The following is a 25,653-nucleotide window of genomic DNA, read 5'->3' as shown; positions in this document are numbered from 1 at the left end:
ACAAAGATTCAACCCTCATGTCCTCCAAAATAAACATTATATCCATTAACAAAGATTCAACACCCATCTCCTCCAAAAAAAACACTATCTAACCCATTGGTATGTGTGTTTACACCCCACTCTAAATTGATCTGCCACTTGTCTCTCTCTCCCTTCCTCTCTCCATCTCTCTCCCTTTCTCTCTCTCTCTCGCTCTCGCTCTCTCTCAATTCAATTTCTATTTAAGGGCTTTATTGGCATGGGAAACGTATGTTAACATTGCCAAAGCAAGTGAAGTAGATAGTAAACAAAAGTGAAATAAACAATAAATATTAACAGTAAACATTACACTCACAAAAGTTCCAAAAGAATAAAGACTTTTCAAATGTCATATTATGTATATATACAGTGTTGTAACAATGTGCAAAAAGTTAAAGTACAAATGGGAAAATAAATAAACATAAATATGGGTTGTATTTACAATGGTGTTTGTTCTTCACCTTTTGCCCTTTTCTTATGGCAACAGGTCACAAATCTTGCCCTCGCCAATTCATTGATATATACAGCTGTGGAAAAAATGAAGAGACCACTGCACATTTTTATTAAATCAGCATCTCTACATGTATGACAGCCATTCCATTCCAGTGTATGTTGAATTCCAACACAGGCACACCTCATTCTACTGAATTAGGTACTGATTAGGTGATCACATGAACCAAATCTTATTTAACGAGAAAAGTATAAAACCACTGCTGTGGTCATCACTCTCCTCTTGCAATAGGACCAGCTGGATGGCAAAAACAGTGCTAATAGTACCTCAAAAGTAATATTAATAAAAAATAACTATTGGCCATGCCAAAAGAGTTTAAAAGGAAAGTTTTGAGTGAGGAAAAGAAGGGTTCAATTCTGGCTTTACTGGCAGAGGGTTACAGTGAGCATCAGGTTGCTTCCATCCTTAAAATTTCAAAGACGGCGGTTCATAAGAACAAGGTCAAGCAGCAGACATTGGGGACAACAAAGCTACAGACCGGCAGAGGGGCGAAACGACTCTCTACTGACCGGGATGACCGCCAACTCATTCGAATGTCACTCAACAACTGTAGGATGACATCAAGTGACCTACAAAAAGAATGGCAAATCGGCAGCTGGAGTGAAGTGCACGGGCGAGGATGGTTCGAAACAAGCTCCTAGGGGCAGGGCTGAAGTCGTGCAAAGCTAGAAAAAGCAAAGAAGAGCCAGGCTGAGGTTTGCAAAAGACCATAAGGATTGGACCGTAGAGGACTGGAGTAAGGTCATCTTCTCTGATGAGTCCAATTTTCAGCTTTGCCCAACACCTGGTCGTCTAATGGTTAGACGGAGACCTGGAGAGGCCTACAAGCCACAGTGTCTCGCACCCACTGTGAAATTTGGTGGAGGATCGGTGATGATCTGGGGGTGCTTCAGCAAGGCTGGAATCGGGCAGATTTGTCTCTGTGAAGGACGCATGAATCAAGCCACGTACAAGGTTGTCCTGGAAGAAAACTTGCTTCCTTTTGCTCTGACATTGTTCCCCAACTCTGAGGATTGGTTTTTCCAGTAGGACAATGCGCCATGCCACACAGCCAGGTCAATCAAGGTATGGATGGAGGACCACCAGATCAAGACCCTGTCATGGCCAGCCCAATCGCCAGACCTGAACCCCATTGAAAACTTCTGGAATGTGATCAAGAGGAAGATGGACGGTCACAAGCCATCAAACAAAGCCGAGTGGCATAAAGTCACCCAACATCAATGTGAAAGACTGGTGGAGAGCATGCCAAGACGCATGAAAGCTGTGATTGAAAATCTGGGTTATTCCACCAAATATTGATTTCTGAACTCCTCCTAAGTTAAAACATTAGTATTGTGTTGTTTAAAAAATGAGCATGAAATTATTTTCTTTGCATTATTCGAGGTCTGACAACACTACATCTTTTTTGTTTTTTTGACCAGTTGTCATTTTCTGCAAATAAATGCTCTAAATGACAATATTTTTATTTGGAATTTGGGAGAAATGTTGTCAGTAGTTTATAGAATAAAACAAAAATGTAATTTTTACCCAAACACATACAGTGGGGAAAAAAAGTATTTAGTCAGCCACCAATTGTGCAAGTTCTCCCACTTAAAAAGATGAGAGATGCCTGTAATTTTCATCATAGGTACACGTCAACTATGACAGACAAATTGAGAAAAAAAATTCCAGAAAATCACATTGTAGGATTTTTAATGAATTTATTTGCAAATTATGGTGGAAAATAAGTATTTGGTCACCTACAAACAAGCAAGATTTCTGGCTCTCACAGACCTGTAACTTCTTCTTTAAGAGGCTCCTCTGTCCTCCTCTCGTTTCCTGTATTAATGGCACCTGTTTGAACTTGTTATCAGTATAAAATACACCTGTCCACAACCTCAAACAGTCACACTCCAAACTCCACTATTGCCAAGACCAAAGAGCTGTCAAAGGACACCAGAAACAAAATTGTAGACCTGCACCAGGCTGGGAAGACTGAATCTGCAATAGGTAAGCAGCTTGGTTTGAAGAAATCAACTGTGGGAGCAATTATTAGGAAATGGAAGACATACAACACCACTGATAATCTCCCTCGATCTGGGGGCTCCACGCAAGATCTCACCCCGTGGGGTCAAAATGATCACAAGAACGGTGAGCAAAAATCCCAGAACCACACGGGGGGACCTAGTGAATGACCTGCAGAGAGCTGGGACCAAAGTAACAAAGCCTACCATCAGTAACACACTACGCCGCCAGGGACTCAAATCCTGCTGTGTCCCCCTGCTTAAGCCAGTACATGTCCAGGCCCGTCTGAAGTTTGCTAGAGTGCATTTGGATGATCCAGAAGAGGATTGGGAGAATGTCATATGGTCAGATGAAACCAAAATATAACTTTTTGGTAAAAACTCAACTCGTCGTGTTTGGAGTACAAAGAATGCTGAGTTGCATCCAAAGAACACCATACCTACTGTGAAGCATGGGGGTGGGAAACATCATGCTTTGGGGCTGTTTTTCTGCAAAGGGACCAGGACGACTGATCCGTGTAAAGGAAAGAATGAATGGGGCCATGTATCGTGAGATTTTGAGTGAAAACCTCCTTCCATCAGCAAGGGCATTGAAGATGAAACGTGGCTGGGTCTTTCAGCATGACAATGATCCCAAACACACCGCCCGGGCAACGAAGGAGTGGCTTCGTAAGAAGCATTTCAAGGTCCTGGAGTGGCCTAGCCAGTCTCCAGATCTCAACACCATAGAAAATCTTTGGAGGGAGTTGAAAATCCGTGTTGCCCAGCGACAGCCCCAAAACATCACTGCTCTAGAGGAGATCTGCATGGAGGAATGGGCCAAAATACCAGCAACAGTGTGTGAAAACCTTGTGAAGACTTACAGAAAACGTTTGACCTGTGTCATTGCCAACAAAGGGTATATAACAAAGTATTGAGAAACTTTTTTGTTATTGACCAAATACTTATTTTCCACCATAATTTGCAAATAAATTCATTAAAAATCCTACAATGTGATTTTCTGGAATTTCTTTTCTCATTTTGTCTGTCATAGTTGACGTGTACCTATGATGAAAATTACAGGCCTCTCTCATCTTTTTAAGTGGGAGAACTTGCACAATTGGTGGCTGACTAAATACTTTTTTTCCCCACTGTACCTATAAATAGTAAAACCAGAGAAACTGATAATTTTGCAGTGGTCTCTTAATTTTTTCTGCAGCTGTATATGTTGAAGAGGGTCTCACCCCACGGCCCTGTTTAAAGAAATATGTGTGTTATTTGCCAATTTTAACCAAAACACTTTATAATTTCGTATGTTTTTCCCCCAACCCCACTTTCCATCAATTTGTATAGCAGACCCTCATTCCAAATTGAGTCAAAAGCTTTTTTTGAAATCAACAAAGCATGAGAAGACTTTGCCTTTGTTTTGGTTTGTTTGTTTGTCAATTAGGTGTGCAGGGTGAATACGTGCTCTGTCATACGGTAATTTGGTAAAAACCAATTTGACATTTGCTCAGTACATTGTTTTCACAGAGGAAATGAACTAGTCTGCTGTTAATGATAATGCAGAGGATTTTCCCAAGGTTGCTGTTGACCCAAATCCACGGTAGTTATTGGGGTCAAATTTGTCTCCACTTTTGTGGATTGGGGTGATCAGTCCTTGGTTCCAAATATTGGGGAAGATGCCAGAGCTAAGGATGATGTTAAAGAGTTTAAGTATAGCCAATTGGAATTTGTGGTCTGTGTATTTTATCATTTCATTTAGGATACCATCAACACCACAGGCCTTTTTGGGTTGGAGGGTTTGTATTTTGTCCTGTAGTTCATTCAATGTAATTGCAGAATCCAGTGGGTTCTGGTAGTCTTTAATAGTTGATTTTAAGATTTGCATTTGATCATCTACATTTTTTGCTGTTTGTTCTTTGTTATAGGACCAAAAATATCTATTTTTTTCTTCTGGGGGATGGATCAGCTTAATATTGCAGATAGATTGTATCTTCTATCAATGTAATTGTCTGCATCACTTCCAATCCCCCATGTTTTTTATATATATACTCCCCTTTATGACTTTTCAACCCCGCCATCCTTTCCCTACTTGGAGTAAATTAGTGAACAACAATGCCCAGGCCTCTACTTCCGGTCTATACTTACTATCTACACCTTATGGACACAGTTAATTTTACAATAATTCTATTATATATATTTTTAATTGTAATTTTTTTTGCTCCTGAACTTCTTCTACTCTCAACCTCTCCGATCATTTTCATGATGTCCATCCGGTTTGCTTCTATATGCCATATCTTTCTACCTGTGCTCTTTCCCAAAAGCTCCCAACATACAACCTACATACTTATTATGGACACAGTATGCTTACATTAGTGTATTGTATTTCTTTATTGTTTTTGTGATTCAAAATAGTGAAGGCTCAGGTTTTCTGGGTCTCTATGTTTTTGGTTGGATAGGTTTCTCAATTTCTTTCTAATGTTTTTGCATTCTTAATCAAAACATTTGTCATTGTTGTTACTTTTAAGTAACATTTTTTTACTTTTCTTCGGTTTTCTGTTAGAGATTTTTAGATTTGATAGGGAAGCTGAGAGCTCAAATATACTGTTTAGGTTTTCTACTACCTTCACTATTACAGTGGAACGTTTTGTCCAGGAAGTTGTCTTGAAGGGATTGAATTTGATGTTGCCTAATTGTTTTTTGGTAGGGTTCCACACTACTTTCCTTCCATCTATAGCATTTCTTAACATTATTCAGTTCCTTTGGCTTTGATGCCTCATGATTGAGTATTGCTCTGTTCAAGTAGGCTGTGATTTTGTCTCGCCTCTCTCCATCTCCATCCTCTCTCATCTCTCTCTCTCTCTCTCTCTCTCTCTCTCTCTCTCTCTCTCTCTCTCTCTCTCTCTCTCTCACTCTGTCTCTCTCTCTCTCCCTTCCTCTCTCCATCTTTCTCCCTTCCTCTCTCTCTCTCGCTCTCTCTCGCTCTCTCTCTCTCTCTCTCTCTCACTCTCTCTCTCTCTCCCTCTCTCTCTCTCTCTCTCTCTCTCTCTCTCTCTCTCTCTCTCTCTCTCTCTCTCTCTCTCTCTCTCTCTCTCTCTCTCTCTCTCTCAATTCAATTCAATTTGGTTTATTTGCATGATGTAACAATGTACATATTACCAACAATGTACAGCTTACTTTGGATATTTACACTATTAACATAATTAAAATAATAATAATCAATATTGTCAACGGGTCAACAGTACAACAATAACCAAGGGTCAAAATAACCATTGAACAATAACAATATAGAGGACATGTGCAGTCCCTCATCTTTCTTTCTTTCTTTCTTTCTTCTTTCTTTCTTTCTTTCTTTCTTTCTTTCTTTCTTTCTTTCTTTCTTTCTTTCTCTCTTTCTTTCTTTCTTTCTTTCTTTCTTTCTTTCTTTCTTTCTTTCTTTCTCTTCTTTCTCTCTTTCTTTCTCTCTCTCTCTCTCTCTCTCTCTCTCTCTCTCTCTCTCTCTCTCTCTCTCTCTCTCTCTCTTCTCTCCCTCTCTCTCTCTCTATCCTCCCCCTCTCTCTCTCCTTTTCTCTCCCTTTCCCTTTCTCTCTCAATTCAATTCAATAGACTTTATTGACATGGGAAGTTCAATTACTTACATTGTCTAAGTATACATATAACAAAAATGGTGGGACCAACAGCAATAGTAGTAGTGGAAATGGGATTACCATTAACAGCAACTACAACAACAATATCTCTCTCTCTCTCTCTCTCTCTCTCTCTCTCTCTTCCTCTCTCTCTCTCTCTCTCTCTCTCTCTCTCTCTCCTTTCTCTCTCTCTCTCTCTCTCTCTCTTCTCTCTCTCTTTCCTCTCTCTCTCTCTCTCTCTCTCTCTCTCTCTCTCTCTCTCTCTCTCTCTCTCTCTCTCTCTCTCTGTGCATGCTGGGAGTTTTGGAGTTTGAGTGTTTGGTGTGGAGGGCTCTGTCCTAACTTATTTCTCGATTCTTGCCTTGGTCTTTTCTTTCAATTTTTATTTTCTAGGGTGGAGGGTGAATGCACTGTTTGTTTTAGTGGTACCCACTGTTTTCTATTCAAAGTTAGGGAGGAAGAGGACAGAGGTTTAGTTTCCTGGGGTTTTGAATGGAGTGGTGTGAGCGATGGCTTCAGCAGCCTACGGCGGAGGAGACGCTGTCGTTACGGCATTGATTCAGATGTGTTCCCGATAATGGAATTAAGGTGGAGGAGGTTCTGCTCTCGGTCGGCGAACAGGTAGGAGCTGCATTTATACATTCCGCTTCCAGAATGAACAAAGCTGTGGTTGTGTTCATGAAAAGAGCAGATTTGGTGGGTAGGCTCATTTCTAGTGGAATATTTGTAAGGGGTGTGTTGGTGCCAATTTCTCCTCTTTCTACCCCTTCGACTAGGGTGGTAGTTGCAAATATGCCTCTGTTTATCACGGATGACGAAATCATGAAGGAGTTGAATAGTTTTGGTAAGTTTGCTAGTGGTTTTTGTGTACTGTCGGCAGGTTTTCAGTTGTATAGGGCAGAACTGTGTGATCCTATGTGTGCTCAGGTTTTGTTTGCAGAACTCCCTAAGCTCTCTCTGGCACAGAGGGATGAACTGGCAGAGGCCGTAACCCAGATGTCCCCCGGCCGTGCACCGGGGGTCGATGGTCTCCCAGTGGAGTTTTATAAACAATTCTGGGGAATTATTGGACTGGACTTCCTTTGCGTGTTGCGTGAATGCGTCGGGGTAGGAGAGTTGCCGATGAGCTACCGGCTGGCGGCTCTGACTCTCCCGCCCAAAAAAGGGGATTTGTGTGAACTTAAGAACTGGAGGCCTGTGGCATTGCTCTGTGCGGACTACAAGATATTTGCCAAGGTCCTTGCTAACAGACTGAAGTCCCATCTGGACTCTATAGTACACAAGGACCAGACATATTGTTTACCGGGACGCTCAATCACGGACAACTTGTTCTTAATCAGGGACATGTTGGACTTGTCGAGAGGTTCTAATGTAAACTTTGGACTGGTCTCTTTAGATCAAGAGAAGGCCAAGAGAAGGCTGGGGTGACCTCGACTGCTGGGAGAGGAGGAGTGGAAAAAACCCCAGAAGTCCTAGCACAACAAACAGGTCTAACATCTCTTAGGCTGCTGGAGAGATTCCTGGGGAAGTCCAGGAGGCACTGTCTGAGCCGGGTAAAGGGGGTGTTTGAGCGGCCAAAGGGGAGGGGCCACAATGTTTCCCGCCACTGCACGTGACGGATGAGACTGGGGACTGGCAAGGGGGTCTGGAGGACTCTGAGGAGTTTGAAGGGGTGGGAGGTAAAGCCCTCTACAACCTCTGTATTAAGGTAAGGAACATTAAATCAATTCAAATCAAATCAAATTGTATTGGCCACATGCGCCGAATACAACAGGTGTAGACATTAAAGTGAAGTGCTTACTTACATTTAATTTACATTTTTTACATTTTAGTCATTTAGCAGACGCTCTTATCCAGAGCGACTTACAGTTAGTACATATTTTTTTTATACTGGCCCCCCGTGGGAATCGAACCCACAACCCTGGCGTTGCAAACGCCATGCTCTATCAACTGAGCTACATCCCGGCCGGCCATTCCCTCCCCTACCCTGGACGACGCTGGGCCAATTGTGCGCCGCCCATGAGTCTCCCGGTCGCGGCCGGCTGCGACAGAGCCTGGATTCGAACCAGGATCTCTAGTGACACAGTTAGCACTGCGATGCAGTGCCTTAGACCACTGCGCCACTCAGGAGTACATACAAACCCTTAACCAACAATGCATTTATTTTTTAATAAAAAAGTAGAATAAAACAACAACAAAAAAGTGTTGAGGAAAAAAAGAGCAGAAGTAAAATAAAATAACAGTAGGGAGGCTATATATACAGGGGGGTACCGGTGCAGAGTCAATGTGCGGGGGCACCGGCTAGTTGAGGTAGTTGAGGTAATATGTACATGTGGGTAGAGTTAAAGTGACTATGCATAAATAATTAACAGAGTAGCAGCAGCGCAAAAAGATGGGGTGGGGGGGCAGTGCAAATAGTCCGGGTAGCCATGATTAGCTGTTCAGGAGTCTTATGGCTTGGGGGTAGAAGCTGTTGAGAAGTCTTTTGGACCTAGACTTGGCACTCCGGTACCGCTTGCCGTGCGGTAGCAGAGAGAACAGTCTCTGACTAGGGTGGCTGGAGTCTTTGACAATTTTGAGGGCCTTCCTCTGACACCACCTGTTATAGAGGTCCTGGATGGCAGGAAGCTTGGCCCCAGTGATGTACTGGGCCGTACGCACTACCCTCTGTAGTGCCTTGCGGTCAGAGGCCGAGCAGTTGCCATACCAGGCGGTGATGCAACCAGTCAGGATGCTCGATGGTGCAGCTGTATACTTTTTTGAGGATCTGAGGACCCATGCCAAATCTTTTCAGTCTCCTGAGGGGTAATAGGCTTTGTCGTGCCCTCTTCACGACTGTCTTGGTGTGTTTGGACCATGATAGTTCATTGGTGATGTGGACACCAAGGAAGTTGAAGCTCTCAACCTGTTCCACTACAGCCCCGTCGATGAGAATGGGGGCATGCTCAGTCCTCTTTTTTTTCCTGTAGTCCACAATCATCTCCTTTGTCTTGGTCACGTTGAGGGAGAGGTTGTTATCCTGGCACCATATGTTGGGTTTTAGATGGAGGGGGCTCTACAAACTCCCAGTACCAAAGAGGTCAGGGGACCTCCAGTGGAGGGTTCTACCTGGAGCCCTGGCCACTAACAGCTGGTTGGCACGGGTTGAACCGGGAGTCGGACAGGGGTGTCCTTTCTGTGTCATGAGTGAAACTGTGATTCATGTGTTTTCTGTGTGCACCAGGTTAATGCCTTTAATGTCTCTGTTGGAATGTCTGTGTGAGAGGTTGGGGGTGGAGTTTACTGTTGGGATGTTTATAATGGGGTACAGGTATTCAAATAAGGAAAAGGCCAAATGTGTGTTGTTTAATTTTCTGTTTGCTCAGGCAAAGTTGGCTATTTGGCTAAGAAGGAGGAACAGGGTCAAAGGTGGGGGGATAACAGACCCTTTACTATTATTTAATGGGATGGTCTCTGTGCGCCTTAGGGTGGAATGTGAGTTCTATAAAATGATAAAAGGTGTGGAGATGTTTCAAGAGATATGGTGTATCGGGGGGGCTGTCTGTATAGCTGGGGAAGATGGTCTGGATATACGGTTGTAGAAGTGGTGAGGTTCGGGTTATTGTGATGTGTGGTGTTGTTTTTGTATCGTGGGGTAGAGGGCAAGGTGAGTATGCAGTACAGGGGATATTGTTAATTATTTTTATTTTTTTAGTGGGTGGGGGGTGAGGTTTTAATGAAATTAGGATGTACCATTACATTTCTCTCACCCTCTCTCTCTCTCTCTCTCTTGCTCTCTCTCTCTCTCTCTCTCTTGCTCTCTCTCTCTCTCTCTCTCTCTCTCTCTCTCTCTCTTCTCTCTCTCTCTCTCTCTCTCTCTCTCTCTCTCCCTCCCCTCCAGACTCCTTCTCTAATGAAGGGACTAGTGGCTGGGCCTACCTTCTCTAATGAGGGGACTAGTGGCTGCGTCTACCTTCTCTAATGAGGGGACTAGTGACTGGGTCTACCTTCTCTGATGAAGGGGACTGGATTAGTGGCTGGGACTACCTTCTCTAATGAGGGGACTAGTGGCTTGGTCTCCCTTCTCTAATGAGGGGACTGGACTAGTGGCTGGGTCTACCTTCTCTAATGAGGGGACTAGTGGCTGGGTCTACCTTCTCTAATGAGGGGACTAGTGGCTGGGTCTACCTTCTCTAATGAGGGGACTAGTGGCTGGGTCTACCTTCTCTAATAAGGGGACTAGTGGCTGGGTCTACCTTCTCTGATGAGGGGACTGGGGTAGTGGCTGGGTCTACCGATCAGACCACGGGTTCTCCATCTACACACAATACTGCCCCTCCACGGTTATTACCCCTCAGCAACGGCACGCTGTGTAGCCAGTAGCCCATCTTAGAACTGATGTATTAGTAGGCTACAGAACAGGGTAACTAGGAGCGTAGATTTGACCGCTGTCACTCCTTACACACATGCATTCATATACATGCAACTACATTAAGGATTGTTGCAGAACTTAGTTGTAGTCAACTCCTGAGAAGTAGACTTAGTGCACTACTACAGCGATACAGCTGGTCTTTGCATTAGAGAGAGAGAGACATTCTCCACTTCAACTTCACCCACTTAGGAAACAGAGAAGGGAATGAAGGTTATGCCCGCTGCCCTGAAGGGGATAATGTCATTCAAAAAGCGATTATTTTTCCCATTGATATTTTCCACCATTATTTATACATTGGCTGAATGGTTGAGATAGCCGAAATGAAATTTGAATGTAAAAAAGAGCCTTGGACTTTTCTGCTATTCAGAAGTTGATCTCCATTTAATTTTAAGACAGGATTGGATTGGAGTCAGTGACTGTGGAAGTGTTAAGTGCCTCCCCACTCTCGCTCTTTCTGTCTCTCTCTCTCCTTGTCTGTCTTTCTCTTTAATTCTCTGTCTCTGTCTCTGTCTCCGTCTCTGTCTCTGTCTCTGTCTCTGTCTCTGTCTCTCTGTCTCTCTCTCTCTCTCTCTCTCTCTCTCTCTCTCTCTCTCTCTCTCTCTCCCCCTCTCTCCTCTCTCCCTCTGTCTCTGTCTCTCCGTCTCTCTTCTCTCTCTCTCTTAATTCAATTTCAATTTAATGGCTTTATTGGCATGGGAAACATATGTTAACATTGCCAAAGCAAGTGAAATAGATACGTTGTACACTGAGGATGTTTTTGCAGAATTATGCATGCAGAATCTCAATTTGGTGTTTGTCCCAAAATGTGAATTCTTGGTTGCTGAGCGGACCCCAGACCTCACAACCATAAAGGGCAATGGGGTCTATAACTGATTCAAGTATTTTTAGCCAGATCCTAATTGGTATGTCGAATTTTATGTTCATTTTGATGGCATAGAAGGCCCTTCTTGCCTTGTCTCTCAGATCGTTCACAGCTTTGTGGATGTTACCTGTGGCGCTGATGTTTAGGCCGAGGTATGTATAACCCTCCTTGGTTGGTGACAGAAGCACCAGATCATCAGCAAACAGTAGACGTTTGACTTCAGTCTCTCTCTCTCTCTCTCTCTCTCTCTCTCTCTCTCTCTCTCTATCTATCTCTCTATCTCTCTCGCTCTCTCGTGTTTCTCTCTCTTTCTCTCTCTCTTTCTCTCCCCCTCACTCCCTGGCTCTCTCACTCACTCCCTCTCTCTCTCTCTATTCTCTCTCTCTCTCTCTCTCTCTCTCTCTCTCTCTCTCTCTCTCTCTCTCTCTCTCTCTCTCTCTCTCTCTGTTTCCTCTCTCTCTCTCACGCTCTGTCTCTCTCTCTTGTTGTGTTTCTCTCTCTCTGTCTTTCTCTCTTTCTCGCTCTCTCTCTCTCTCTCTTTTCTCCCCCTCACTCTCTGTCTCTCTCACTCTCTCTCTCTCACTCTCTTTCTCTCTCTCTCTTTCTCTCTTTTTCTCTCCCCTCACTCTCTGTCTCTCTCACTCTCTCTCTCTCTATCGCTCTCTGTCTCTCTTTCTCTCTCTCTGTTGTGTTTCTCTCTCTCTCTCTGTCTCTCTCTCTCTTTCTCCCCCCACTCGCTCTCTCTCTCTCTCTCTCTCTCTCTCTCTCTCGCTCTCGCTCTCGCTCTTGCTCTCTCGCTCTCTCTATCGCTCTCCCTCTCTTTCTTTCTCTCTCTCTATCGCTCTCTGTCTCGTTTTCTGTCTCACACACATTCTCTTTCTGCAGACAGATGAGCAGGCCATGTTGGAGGATTGATTGATTTATTGATTGTGTTTCTCTCTGCAGACTGATGAGCAGGCGATGTTGGAGGATACTCAGGTTGCTCTGATTGACCTTGAGAAAGTCACCTTCTACTTCAGACAGTTTGAAGGAGAACCCCTGGTGGCCAGGACGATATACTGTACTCCATACTATATGTATCTACAGTGAGGGAAAAAAGTATTTGATCCCCTGCTGATTTTGTATGTTTGCCCACTGACAAAGACATGATCAGTCTATAATTTTAATGGTAGGTTTATTTGAACAGTGAGAGACAGAATAACAACAAAAAAATCCAGAAAAACACATGTCAAAAATGTTATAAATTGATTTGCATTTTAATGAGGGAAATAAGTATTTGACCCCTCTTCAAAACATGACTTAGTACTTGGTGGCAAAACCCTTGTTGGCAATCACAGAGGTCAGACGTTTCTTGTAGTTGGCCACCAGGTGTGCACACATCTCAGAAGGACTTTTGTCCCACTCCTCTTTGCAGATCTTCTCCAGGTCATTAAGGTTTCGAGGCTGACGTTTGGCAACTCGAACCTTCAGCTCCCTCCACAGATTTTCTATGGGATTAAGGTCCAGGACCTTAATGTGCTTATTTTTGAGCCACTCCTTTGTTGCCTTGTGCCGTGTGTTTTGGGTCATTGTCATGCAGGAATAACCATCCACGACCCATTTTCAATGCCCTGGCTGAGGGAAGGAGGTTCTCACCCAAGATTTGACAGTACATGGCCCCGTCCATCGTCCCTTTGATGCGGTGAAGTTGTCCTGTCCCCTTAGCAGAAAAACACCCCCAAAGCATAATGTTTCCACCTCCATGTTTGACGGTGGGGATGGTGTTCTTGGGGTCATAGGCAGCATTCTTCCTCCTCCAAACACGGCGAGTTGAGTTGATGCCAAAGAGCTCGATTTTGGTCTCATCTGACCACAACACTTTCACCCAGTTCTCCTCTGAATCATTTAGATGTTCATTGGCAAACTTCAGACGGGCCTGTATATGTGCTTTCTTGAGCAGGGGGACCTTGCGGGCGCTGCAGGATTTCAGTCCTTCACGGCATAGTGTGTTACCAATTGTTTTCTTGGTGACTATGGTCCCAGCTTCCATTTGCGAATAATCACATCAACTGTTGTCACCTTCTCACCAAGCTGCTTGGCGATGGTCTTGTAGCCCATTCCAGCCTTGTGTAGGTCTACAATCTTGTCCCTGACATCCTTGGAGAGCTCTTTGGTCTTGGCCATGGTGGAGAGTTTGGAATCTGATTGATTGATTGCTTCTGTGGACAGGTGTCTTTTATACAGGTAACAAGCTGAGATTAGGAGCACTCCCTTTAAGAATGTGCTCCTAATCTCAGCTCGTTACCTGTATAAAAGACACCTGGGAGACAGAAATCTTTCTGATTGAGAGGGGGTCAAATACTTATTTCCGTCATTAAAATGCAAATCAATTTATAACATTTTTGACATGCGTTTTTCTGGATTTTGTTGTTGTTATTCTGTCTCTCACTGTTCAAATAAACCTACCATTAAAATTATAGACTGATCATTTCTTTGTCAGTAGGCAAACGTACAAAATCAGCAGGGGATCAAATACTTTTTTCCCTCACTGTATAGTATCTATCTATCACCCCTACTCAATGATGTTACTGTAAATTAAATTAAACTAATTCTTAAACTTAATTCAATTCCATCTGGCTTGTTGCTGTATCAAATATGTGTTTCATACTTGTTATGTTCCCATCTGTATGACTATGCCCAAATGCCACCTACTGCCCATAGTGCTCTGGTCCAAAGTAGTGAACTATGTAGGGAATAGGGTTCCATTTTAGATGTAGTTTATGTATGTCTCTTACTATGCCCTGGTTGTCTCTCTCTTTCCCAGACATGCCCGTGTCGTACACGGTGGAGGGGACCCGCCAGGCCCTGAAGGTCTGTTTCTACCTGTAAACATTCTACTCCTCCCAGCTGCCCCAGTTGTCCCAGATCTACCCCGTCCTCTTCACCCAGGGTAGTACACTGGTTGGCCAACAGGACCAATTATCAAAAAGAGTGTCAGAGTAGGAGTGCCGATATACTCTAGGATCAGTTTAGCCTTTTAGATCATGATGAAGACTACATGGACAGGGGGGGGTGGGGGGGTACTGATCCTAGATCAGCATTCCTACTCTGCAACGCCCAGATATTGATGGGTTTGGCTTCCCTCTTCCCCCCCTCTCTCTCTCTCTCTCTCTCTCTCTACCCCTCTCTCTCTCTCTCTCTCTCTCTCTCTCTCTCTACCTCTCTCTCTCTCACTCTCTCTCGCTATCTGTCACTCTCTCTATCTGTCACTCTCTCTCTATCTGTCATTCTCTCTATCTATCTATCTCTCTCTCTCTCTCTCTCTCTCTCTCGTGTTTCTCTCTCTCTCTCTCTCTGTCACTCTCTCTTCTCTCTCTCTCTCTCTCTCTCTCTCGTGTTTCTCTCTCTCTGTCTATCTGTCACTCTCTCGCTCTCTCTACCTCTACCTCTACCTCCCCTCTCTACCCCCCTCTCTCTCTCTCTCTCTCTCTCTCTTTCTCTCTCTCTCTCTTTTTCTCTCGTGTTTCTCTCTCTACCTCTCTCTCTACCTCTCTCTCTCTCTCACCTCTCTCTCCCTCTCTCTCTCTCTCTCTCTCTCTCTCTCTTCTCTCTCTCTCGCTCGCTCTCTCTCTCTCTCTCTCTCTCTCTCTCTCTCGTGTTTCTCTCTCTTGTCTATCTGTCACTCTCTCGCTCTCTCTCTCTACCTCTACCTCCCTCTCTCTACCCCCCTCTCTCTCTCTCTCTCTCTCTCTACCTCTCTCTCTCTCTACCTCTACCTCTTATCTGGGTGACCTGGGAGTGTCATGTCAATCTGAATATCAATGGATGTTTATATTAAAACCAGAAGTGAAGTTTCAGAAGATGTGGGGAAACCAACATTTTTGTCTTCAAAGTGAGTCTGTCTAATAGGAGGGGAAGTAATTTGCAGAGGGGTTTCGTCTTATCGTCTTTGATGATGGGGAGATTATCAGAATGGCCCTGACGGCGCTATGAGACAGACACATAGTAAGAATATTGAGAGGATCAGTTCTGAAATCAGTTCTATTAATGTTAAGGAGTAAAAAGCAGCTCAGAAAATTGGAGTAATAGGAAATGTGTGGCTGTCTCACAAAGCTAAATCACACTTTGCGAAATGTTCTCTATCCACTAGCTACTCTCAATGGTAGTGCTACAGATTGCTAATGAAAACCAGAAGGTAGGTTGTTAATGCCGTCAGATTTGATCTCAGTCAATGGAAATAATGAGTCTCGGGGTCTTAACAAAAACTTTCATATGTCTTCTTCTGAGCCTGTTTGCAAGTTTTATTCAAAATCCAAGATGCCGTAGTAGTGCAGTCCTGTTTTTGTTGTGTGTCTGTAAATAGCCTGTAAACACCCTGTTTGTTTTGTATTTTTCGTACATATTTTCCTATCAGACTTTTCATCCTTCTACAAAATATACTTTCCTGCAACCCGCCTCACTCAATGTGGAACGGATTCTATTATTGACTTACCTTTTATCTAGAATCTCCAGTTGAAACAAGCTAGCCAGCTAACTAGCTACTTGCTATTAGCCAAAGTTGCTATTTTACCCAGAACATTGGATTTTCTGCCGGAATAATTTAATCACTGGACATTAATCACCGGATCGCAACTAGCTAGCCGCAACCGAATGGATGTTGCTGTTTGGCTAATCACCACTGCCCCCGATGCAAGCACCAGTTAGCCTCGAGCTAGCCTAGAGCCAGGCTCATATCCCGGCTATCTACCTCTAGGTCTACCGGACGGGAGTAGCCAGCTAACTAGCTACTTGCTATCAGCTACCGTTAGCGGTTTTTCACCATTGTCCGTGGCCTGCACCACCTACCAGCCAGCTCTAGTCTGGACTATTATTCGGCCAGTCTGCACAGCGCGTTATCGACCCAGAACATATCAGTTTTTCTGCCGGAATCACTGAATCACTGGACCTTTAACTCCGGATTCATCGCTACCAGCTAGCTGCAACAAAATGGACGGTGAGGTCTGGCTAATCATCCTGAGCTAGGCCCATCTCCCATCTCCCATCTCCCAGCTATCTACCTCTCTGTCAACCGGACGGGACCACCTAGTGTTGACACGGAGCCCAGCCGATCCTACACGACTGGTCTGCCGACGAAATCGTCTGATGAGGTAGATTTTACAACAGGCTTCCCGTTACGACGTTGACCACGAAGATTCCACACGTTAGCCGTGCCCTCTTGCTCGCTCGTGCTTTAGCAGCCCCCGAACTACCTCCGAACTATCCTATTGCTGTTCACCGGACCTTATAACTCAGCTATACAGCTGATGTCTGCTGGACTGTTCCTTTTTACAGTATTGCATCCTGTTTATGTTTAGCCTCAGCCCAAACTGTGTCGTCATTACCAGCTGTCTTAGCTCTCTCAAATTACACCTTGATTGCTTTATGCCTCTCTCCCTTGTCAATATGGTTAGCTTATTGTTGTTTCGGTTATTTCTAATTGTACTATTTCACTGTAGATCCCCCAGCCCAGCTAAACCTGCCTTAGATAGCTCCTTTGTCCCACCACCCATACATGCGGAGACCGACTCAATTGGTGCCTCCAGTGATGCTATCTCTTTCATTGTTACCCAACGCTTAGGTTTACCTCCACTTTACTCATATCCTTCCATATCCTTGTCTGTACATAATGCCCTGAATCTTTTCTACAACGCCCGGAAATCTGCCCCCTTTATTCTATGTACCCAACACACTAGAAGACCATTTCTTAAAAACTTTAGCCGTATCCTTATTCTAGTCCTCCTCTGTTCCTCTGGTGATGTAGAGGCTAACCCAGGCCCTGCAGCCCTCAGTATCACTCCTACTCCCCAGGCGCTCTCATTTGCTGACTTCTGTAATCGCAAAAGTCTTGGTTTCTTCAAGTAAATATCAGAAGTCTACTTCCTAAGTTTGAGTTATTCACTGCGTTAGCACACTCCGCCAACCCTGATGTTCTAGCAGTGTCTGAATCCTGGCTTAGGAAGGCCACCAAAAATTCTGAAATTTCCATCCCCAACTATAACATTTTCCGTCTAGATAGAACTGCCAAAGGGGGTGGAGTTGCAATCTACTCTAGAGAGAGCCTGCAGAGCTCTATCATACTATCCAGGTATGTGCCCAAACAGTTTGAGCTTCTACTTCTAAAAATCCACCTTTCCAGAAATAAGTCTCTCACTGTTGCCGCTTGCTACAGACCCCCTCAGCCCCCAGCTGTGCCCTGGATACCATATGTGAATTGATTGCCCCCATTTATCCTCAGAGTTCGTACTGCTTGGTGACCCTAAATTGGGATATGCTTAACACCCCGCCATCCTACAATCCAACTAGATGCCCTCAATCTCACACAAATTATCAACGAACCTACCAGGTACAACCCTAAATCCGTAAACATGGGTACCCTCATAGATATCATCCTGACTAACTTACCCTCTAAATACACCTCCGCTGTCTTCAACCAGGATCTCAGCGATCACTGCCTTATTGCCTGCGTCCGTAACGGGTCTGCGGTCAAACGACCACCCCTCATCACTGTCAAACGCTCCCTAAAACACTTTAGCGAGCAGGCCTTCCTAATTGACCTGGCCCAGGTATCCTGGATGGATATAGATCTCATTCCGTCAGTAGAGGATGCCTGGTTTTTCTTTAAAAGTAATTTCCTCTCAATCTTAAATAAACATGCCCCATTCAAAAATACAGAACTAAGAACAGATATAGCCCCTGGTTCTCCTCAGACTTGACTGCCCTTGACCAGCACAAAAACATCCTGTGGCGTACTGCATTAGCATCAAATAGCCCCCGCGATATGCAACTTTTCAGGGAAGTTAGGAACCAATATACACAAGCAGTCAGGAAAGCAAAAGCTAACTTTTTTCAAACAGAAATTTGCATCCTGTAGCACTAACTCCAAAAAGTTTTGGGACACTGTAAAGTCCATGGAGAATAAGAGCACTTCCTCCCAGCTGCCCACTGCACTGAGGCTAGGAAACACTATCACCACCGATAAATCTACAATAATCGAGAATTTCAACAAGCATTTTGCTACGGCTGGCCATGCTTTCCACCTGGCTACCACTACCCCGGCCACCAACTCTGCACCCTCCACTGCAACTTGCCCATGCCCCCCCCCGCTTCTCCTTCACACAAATTCAGACAGCTAATGTTCTGAAAGAGCTGCAAAATCTGGACCCCTACAAATCAGCTGGGCTAGACAATCTGGACCCTTTCTTTCTAAAACTAGCTGCAGAAATTGTCGCAACCCCTATTACTAGCCTGTTCAACCTCTCTTTCGTAACGTCTGAGATCCCCAGAGATTGGAAAGCTGCCGCAGTCATCCCCCTCTTCAAAGGGGGTGACACTCTAGATCCAAACTGTTACAGACCTATATCCATCCTGCCCTGCCTTTCGAAAGTATTTGAAAGACAAGTTAACAAACAGATCACCAACCATTTTGAATCCCACCGTACCTTCTCCGCTATGCAATCCGGTTTCCGAGCTGGTCATGGGTGCACTTCAGCCACGCTCAAGGTCCTAAACGATGTTATAACCGCGATCAATAATAGACAGTACTGTGCAGCCGTCTTCATCGACCTGGCCAAGGCTTTCGACTCTGTCAACCACCGCATTCTTATTGGCAGACTAAATAGCCTTGGTTTCTCAAATGACTGCCTCGCCTGGTTCACCAACTACTTCTCAGATAGAGTTCAATGTGTGAAATCGGAGGGCCTGTTGTCTGGACCTATGGCAGTCTCTATGGGGGTGCCACAGGGTTCAATTCTTGGGCCGACTCTTTTCTCCGTGTATATCAATGATGTCGCTCTTGCTGCTGGTGACTCTCAGATCCACCTCTACGCAGACTACACGATTTTGTATACATCTGGCCCTTCATTGGACACTGTGTTAACAAACCTCCAAATGAGCTTCAATGCCATACAACACTCCTTCAGTAGCCTCCAACTGCTCTTAAACACTAGTAAAACTAAATGTATGCTCTTCAATCGAACGCTGCTGGCACCCGCCCACCCGACTAGAATCACCACTCTCGACGGGTCTGACCTAGAGTATGTGGACAACTACAAATACCTAGGTGTCTGGTTAGACTGTAAACTCTCCTTCCAGACTCACATTAAGAATCTCCAATCCAAAGTTAAATCTAGAATCGGCTTCCTATTTCGCAACAAAGCCTCCTTCACTCATGCTGCCAAACATGCCCTCGTAAAACTGACTATCCTACCGATCCTTGACTTCGCGATGTCATTTACAAAATAGCCTCCAACACTCTACTCAGCAAATTGGATGTAGTATATCACAGTGCCATCCGTTTTGTCTCCAAAGCCCCATACACTACCCACCACTGTGACCTGTACGCTCTTGTTGGCTGGTCCTCACTACATGTTCGTCGTCAAACCCACTGGCTCCAGGCCATCTATAAATCACTGCTAGGCAAATCCCCGCCTTATCTTAGCTCATTGGTCACCATAGCAGCACCCACCCGTAGTCTGCGCTCCAGCAGGTATATCTCACTGGTCATTCCCAAAGCCAACACCTCCTTTGGCCGCCATTCCTTCCAGTGCTCTGCTGCCAATGACTGGAACAAATTGCAAAAATCTCTGAAGCTGGAGACTCTTATCTCCCTCACTAACTTTAAGCATCAGTTGTCAGAGCACCTTACCGATCACTGCACATGTACACAGCCCATCTGAAATTAGCCCACCCAACTACCTCATCCCTATATTGTTATTTATTTTGCTCTTTTGCACCCCAGTATCTCTATTTGCACATAATCTCTTGCACATCTAGCATTCCAGTGTTAATACTAATTGTAATTATTTTGCACTATAGCCTATTTATTGCCTTACCTCCATAACTTGCTACATTTGCACACACTGTATATATATTTTCTGTTGTATTTTTTGACTTTGTTTTGTTTTACCCCATATGTAACTCTGTGTTGTTGTTTTTATCGCACTACTTTGCTTTATCTTGGCCAGGTCGCAGTTGTAAATGAGAACTTGTTCTCAACTGGCTTACCTGGTTAAATAAAGTTTAAATAAAAAATAAATAAAAAAACAGGATACACATGGTATACACCGTCCAACGAAATGCTCACTTGCAGGTTCCTTCTTGACAATGCAACAACAAGAAATAATAAAGATAAGAATATCAACATAAAGTAAATGGCTCAGTAGAATAGAATAAACATTTAGTATAAGTATAATACAGGAAGGTACAATTTATAGAACAATATTTACACATGTATCAGGAAAGGAGGGATTGGGGGGTGGGCAAGTGTTTAAATTAGGCGGTATTAGCAATAGTAAATAAGACTCTGGTAGCAGCAGAACCACGTAGTTGTGTGCCAAATGGCACCCTATTCCCTATGGGCACTGGTCAAAAGTAGTGCACTATATAGGGAATAGGGTAGTATTTGGGGTGAATACATACACTCAAAAAATTAGGGGTTCAACAAGGGTTCTTCTAAGATCCTCAAAGTTCTTCGAAGAACCTTAGGGTTCTTGGCACTGAAAATGGCCCCCAAAAGGTTATTCCAAGAACCCCATAGGAGGTGGGGTTAATTGAAGAACCTCCTTAGTTGGTGGGGATTCTTGCAGGAACGTAACTGAACCAACTGAAACATGTGGTCCTCTGTAGCTCAGCTGGTAGAGCACGGCGCTTGTAACGCCAGGGTAGTGGGTTCGATCCCCGGGACCACCCATACGTAAAAATGTGTGCGCACATGACTGTAAGTCGCTTTGGATAAAAGCGTCTGCTAAATGGCATATTATTATTATGATTTGAATTTGAAAGGACAGCAGATCTCCTCAATGTAAGGTGAGGTTTGTCCCTTGTACGATCTAAATTGATAATGTTTTCTGATTATACCATCTATCTTTTCATATTTGTGCAAATCTTTCTAAAACAGAAAATGGACACAATTCAATGGATATCAATCAATAAAGAGGTAAGTATATGTAGGCTATAAGAATATGTTGAAGGCTATCTGTATTGGGTGCAGATGACTGAACTGCTCACTTTTGTGTCTGCAGGTATACAGACGAGGAGGCATACAAAGGTATGTCAATTGGTATTGGTATGTTATGTTATGCAGATCACATTTACCATCCTGCCTTACCTCTTCAATGAATATCCCATAGGCCTCTACATTATGGACAAGGTATGTGTATAAAAAGCATTATCAAAACATTTTTTTAAATTCACATTTACCACAAAAACCAAGGTATGAATACTGTTGATAGGGGACATAATGCGGTCGGACCATCATATAATAGGCATATACATTACTCTTACTGAATTTCCACGTGGGCAAGGATATTGTAAATTTAATCAAAGCCTATTGGATGATAATTTATTTATAATTAGAACAAAGGAATTTATAACTGACTTTTTCCAACATAGGTACAGCGAATCCCCTTATTGTATGGGACACCTTTAAATGTGCCTTTAGAGTCCATGCAATTCAGTACTCATCTCGAAAACAAAAGCAATTTAGGTCAAAAGAGTTTATACTAAGAAAGGAAATAGAAAGTCTAACAGAACAGATAGATGGCAATAAAAACTGTAACATAGAGGCTCAGAATAAGTTAGAGGAAAAACAAAAAGAAATGGAGAAACTTATTCAAGAAAGATCAAGTGTAATATATTATAAAATTAAGCAAACTGGATGGAATATGGGGAAAAATGCACAAAATACTTTTTTAATCTTCAACATAGGAATGCTACCAAAAAGAACTTCATGAAACTGGTTACAATTGACGGAGTCACCCATAATTCACCAAATTATAGTTTGAAGGAAGAAACAAAGTACTTTAAGCATATGTTTTCTTTTCAGTCACCTCCATCTCCTCTAACTGAAGCTAATTGTAGAGATTTTTTTTATATTGATAATGTCAAATTAACAGCCACACAGAAAGACTAATGTGAAGGTGAAATTACAGAGGAGGAACTTCTGGATGCAATTAAAGACTTTATGTCCGGGAAAACTCCAGGGTTGGATGGCATACCAGTCGAGGTATACCAAACCTTTTTTGATATACTAAGAGGACCGTTATTAGCATGTTTTAACCACTCCTATGTAAATGGTAGATTATCTGACACTCAAGAAGAAGGTCTGATCTCATTATTACTGAAACAGGATACAAGTGGAAAATATAAAGATCCAGTCCATTTACAAAATTGGAGGCCCCTTACACTTCAGTGTTGTGATGCAAAAATCCTAGCAAAATGTATAGCGCATAGAATTAAAAAGGTATTGTCAGATATTATTCATTCTAATCAGACAGTTTTTTTTTACATGGAAGATACATTGGAGATAATATAAGGCAAGTATTGGAAACAATAGAACACTATGGAAAATATGGGAAACCAGGCCTGCTATTCATAGCAGACTTCGAAAAGGCATTTGATAAAGTTCGACTGGGGTTTATATATAAATGCCTGGAGCATTTCAATTTTGGAGAATCTCTTATAAAATGGGTCAAAATCATGTATAGTAACCCTAGGTGTAAAATAGTAAATAATGGCTATTACTCAGAAAGTTTTAAACTGTCAAGAGGAGTGAAACAAGGTTGTCCACTATCGGCATATCTATTTATTGTGGCCATCGAGATGTTAGCTATTAAAATCAGATCCAATAATAATATCAGAGGATTAGAAATACAGGGCATAAAAACAAAGGTGTCATTGTACGCTGATGATTCATGTTTTCTTTTAAATCCACAACTAGAATCCCTCCACAGCCTCATAGAGGATCTAGATACATTTTCTAACCTCTCTGGATTACAACCAAATTATGACAAATGTACTGTATTACGTATTGGATCACTAAAAAATACAATTTTTACATTACCATGTAGTTTACCAATAAAATGGTCGGATGGTGATGTGGATATACTCGAATACATATCCCAAAGGAAATAAATGATCTCACTTCAATAAATTTTAATAGAAAGTTAGCAAAAATAGATAAGATCTTACTACCATGGAAAGGAAAATACCTGTCAATTTGTGGAAAAATCACCCTGATTAACTCTTTAGTATTATCCCAGTTTACCTATTTGCTTATGGTCTTGCCTACGCCTAGCGAACAGTTTTTTAAATTATATGAGAAAAAAATATTCAATTTTATTTGGAACGGCAAGCCAGACAAAATTAAAAGGGCAAATTATTAAATATTAAAGCATTAGACCTATCAATAAAAGCTTCAGTCATACAAAAGTTATACTTAAATCCGAACTTGTTCTCAAGCAAATTAGTAAGATTGTCTCACCCAATGTTCAAGAAAGGCCTTTTTCCCTTTATTCAGATTACAACCTCTCACTTTCAGTTATTTGAAAAGGAAATAATCTCCCAAATATCACTATTTCTAAAACAAGCCATAGAAAGTTGGTTGCAATTTCAATTTAATCCTCCAGAAACGACAGAACAAATAATGCAACAAATATTGTGGTTAAATTCAAATATACTAATTGACAAAAAAACTTTATTTTTTGACATAATGTTTAAAAAAGGTATAATCTTCGTAAATGATATCATCGGTAGGACTGGTGGAGTTATGTCGCACATGCAGCTACCAAAAACATATGGAAATGTCTGCTCTACCCAAAATTACAACCAAATAATTGCAGCCTTACCGCAAAAGTGGAAGAGGAAAGTGGAAGGGGGAGAAAGTAAGGAACTTGTCTGTCGGCCTTGCATTAAAGAACATAATTGGTTAAGGAAAACTGTGATAAATAAAAAAGTATATCAGTTTCACTTAAGGACCAAAGGATTGACAGCCGTCCCATATAGATTTTAAAATAGTTGGGAAGAGATCTTTGAAGTACCGATCCCATGGCATAGTGTTTATGAACTCACATGCAAAACGACACCGGATTCAAAAATTAGAATCTTTCAATTTAAATTATTATATAAAATTCTTGCTACCAATAGAATGTTATTTATATGGGGGATACAATCTTCCCAGCTCTGCAGATTTTGCTGTGAAGAGACAGAATCATTAGATCATTTGTTTTGGTTCTGTCCATTTGTAGCTTGTTTTTGGACACAGGTCCAGGAATGGCTAAAGGATTGCAATATTTACCTGGAGCTAACCTTGCAGATAGCATTACTGGGTGATTTGAAAAGTCATAGTCAATCAATCAATAATATAATAATACTTTTAGCAAAAATGTTTATTTTTAATTCACAATCTGTAGAAGCAATGAGAATAGAAAGGTTCAGAACTTTTGTAAAACATCACAGTACGGTTGAAATATATATGGCAAATAGAAATCCTATATGGATGGTGTTAAGAGATAGATGGGAGGTATTGAATAGAGTTGAAGGATGGGACTAATAACAAATAACAACAAATAATAACAAAGATAGCTAATAATGTAAGCATACTGTGTCCATAATAAGTATATGGGTTGTATGTTGGGAGCTTTTGGGAAAGAGCACAGTTAGAAAGATATGGCATATAGAAGCAAACCGGATGGACATCATGAAAATGATCGGAGAGGTTGAGAGTAGAAGAAGTTCAGGAGCAAAAAATATATATATATATATATATATATATATATATATATATATATATATATATATATAGGATTATTGTAAAATTAACTCTGTCCATAAGGTGTAGATAGTAAGTATAGACCGGAAGTAGAGCCCTGGGCATTGTTGTTCACTAATTTACTCCAAGTAGGGAAAGGATGGCGGGGTTGAAAAGTAATAAAGGGGAGTATATATATTTAAAAAAACATGGGGGATTGGAAGTGATGCAGACAATTACATTGATAGAAGATACAATCTATCTGCAATATTAAGCTGATCCATTCCCCCCCCCACACACAAAAAAAAAAAGAACTATTAAAAATTGAAAAAGTTAAAAATTAAACTAACAAAAAAAAAAAAGGTATGAATACTGTCCTGTCATGTGCATGTTTTGTTAATCATCTATATAATTACTATTTTTTTGGATTCACAGACTTCACCCTCCCTACACCTCTGATGAATATAACAGGACACCTGTTAGATCACCATGCACTGCAAAATCATTCTGGCTATGGATACGGAGAACATCAACACACTAACATCAACAGGCCAGAGGATATGGAGAACATCAACACACTAACATCAACACGCCAGAGGATATACCCATTGGCTATGGATATGGAGAACATCAACACATTAACATCAACATGCCAGAGGATATAGCCATTGGCTATGGATATGGAGAACATCAACAC

At 42.4% G+C, this 25,653-nt stretch overlaps 1 protein-coding gene across 1 annotated transcript in view; it reads left to right on the top strand.

Moving 5' to 3' along the window:
* Positions 1 to 12,358: 12,358 nt before the first annotated feature.
* The window catches only part of LOC121549450 (uncharacterized protein C8orf34-like), a gene marked incomplete at both ends in the record, with an annotated part of 136,753 nt that continues 123,458 nt past the window's right edge, over positions 12,359 to 25,653 (top strand). The window contains 2 exon segments of the mRNA XM_045217217.1: positions 12,359 to 12,473; positions 14,217 to 14,277. Coding sequence (XP_045073152.1) covers positions 12,359 to 12,473; positions 14,217 to 14,277 — 176 coding nt within the window.

Source organism: Coregonus clupeaformis, unplaced genomic scaffold (genome assembly GCF_020615455.1).
Source record: "Coregonus clupeaformis isolate EN_2021a unplaced genomic scaffold, ASM2061545v1 scaf0966, whole genome shotgun sequence".
In the NCBI taxonomy this organism is placed as follows: Eukaryota; Metazoa; Chordata; class Actinopteri; order Salmoniformes; family Salmonidae; genus Coregonus; species Coregonus clupeaformis.
The sequence above is the reverse complement of the archived record's forward strand: the minus strand, read 5'-3'. Positions and strand labels throughout refer to the sequence as shown.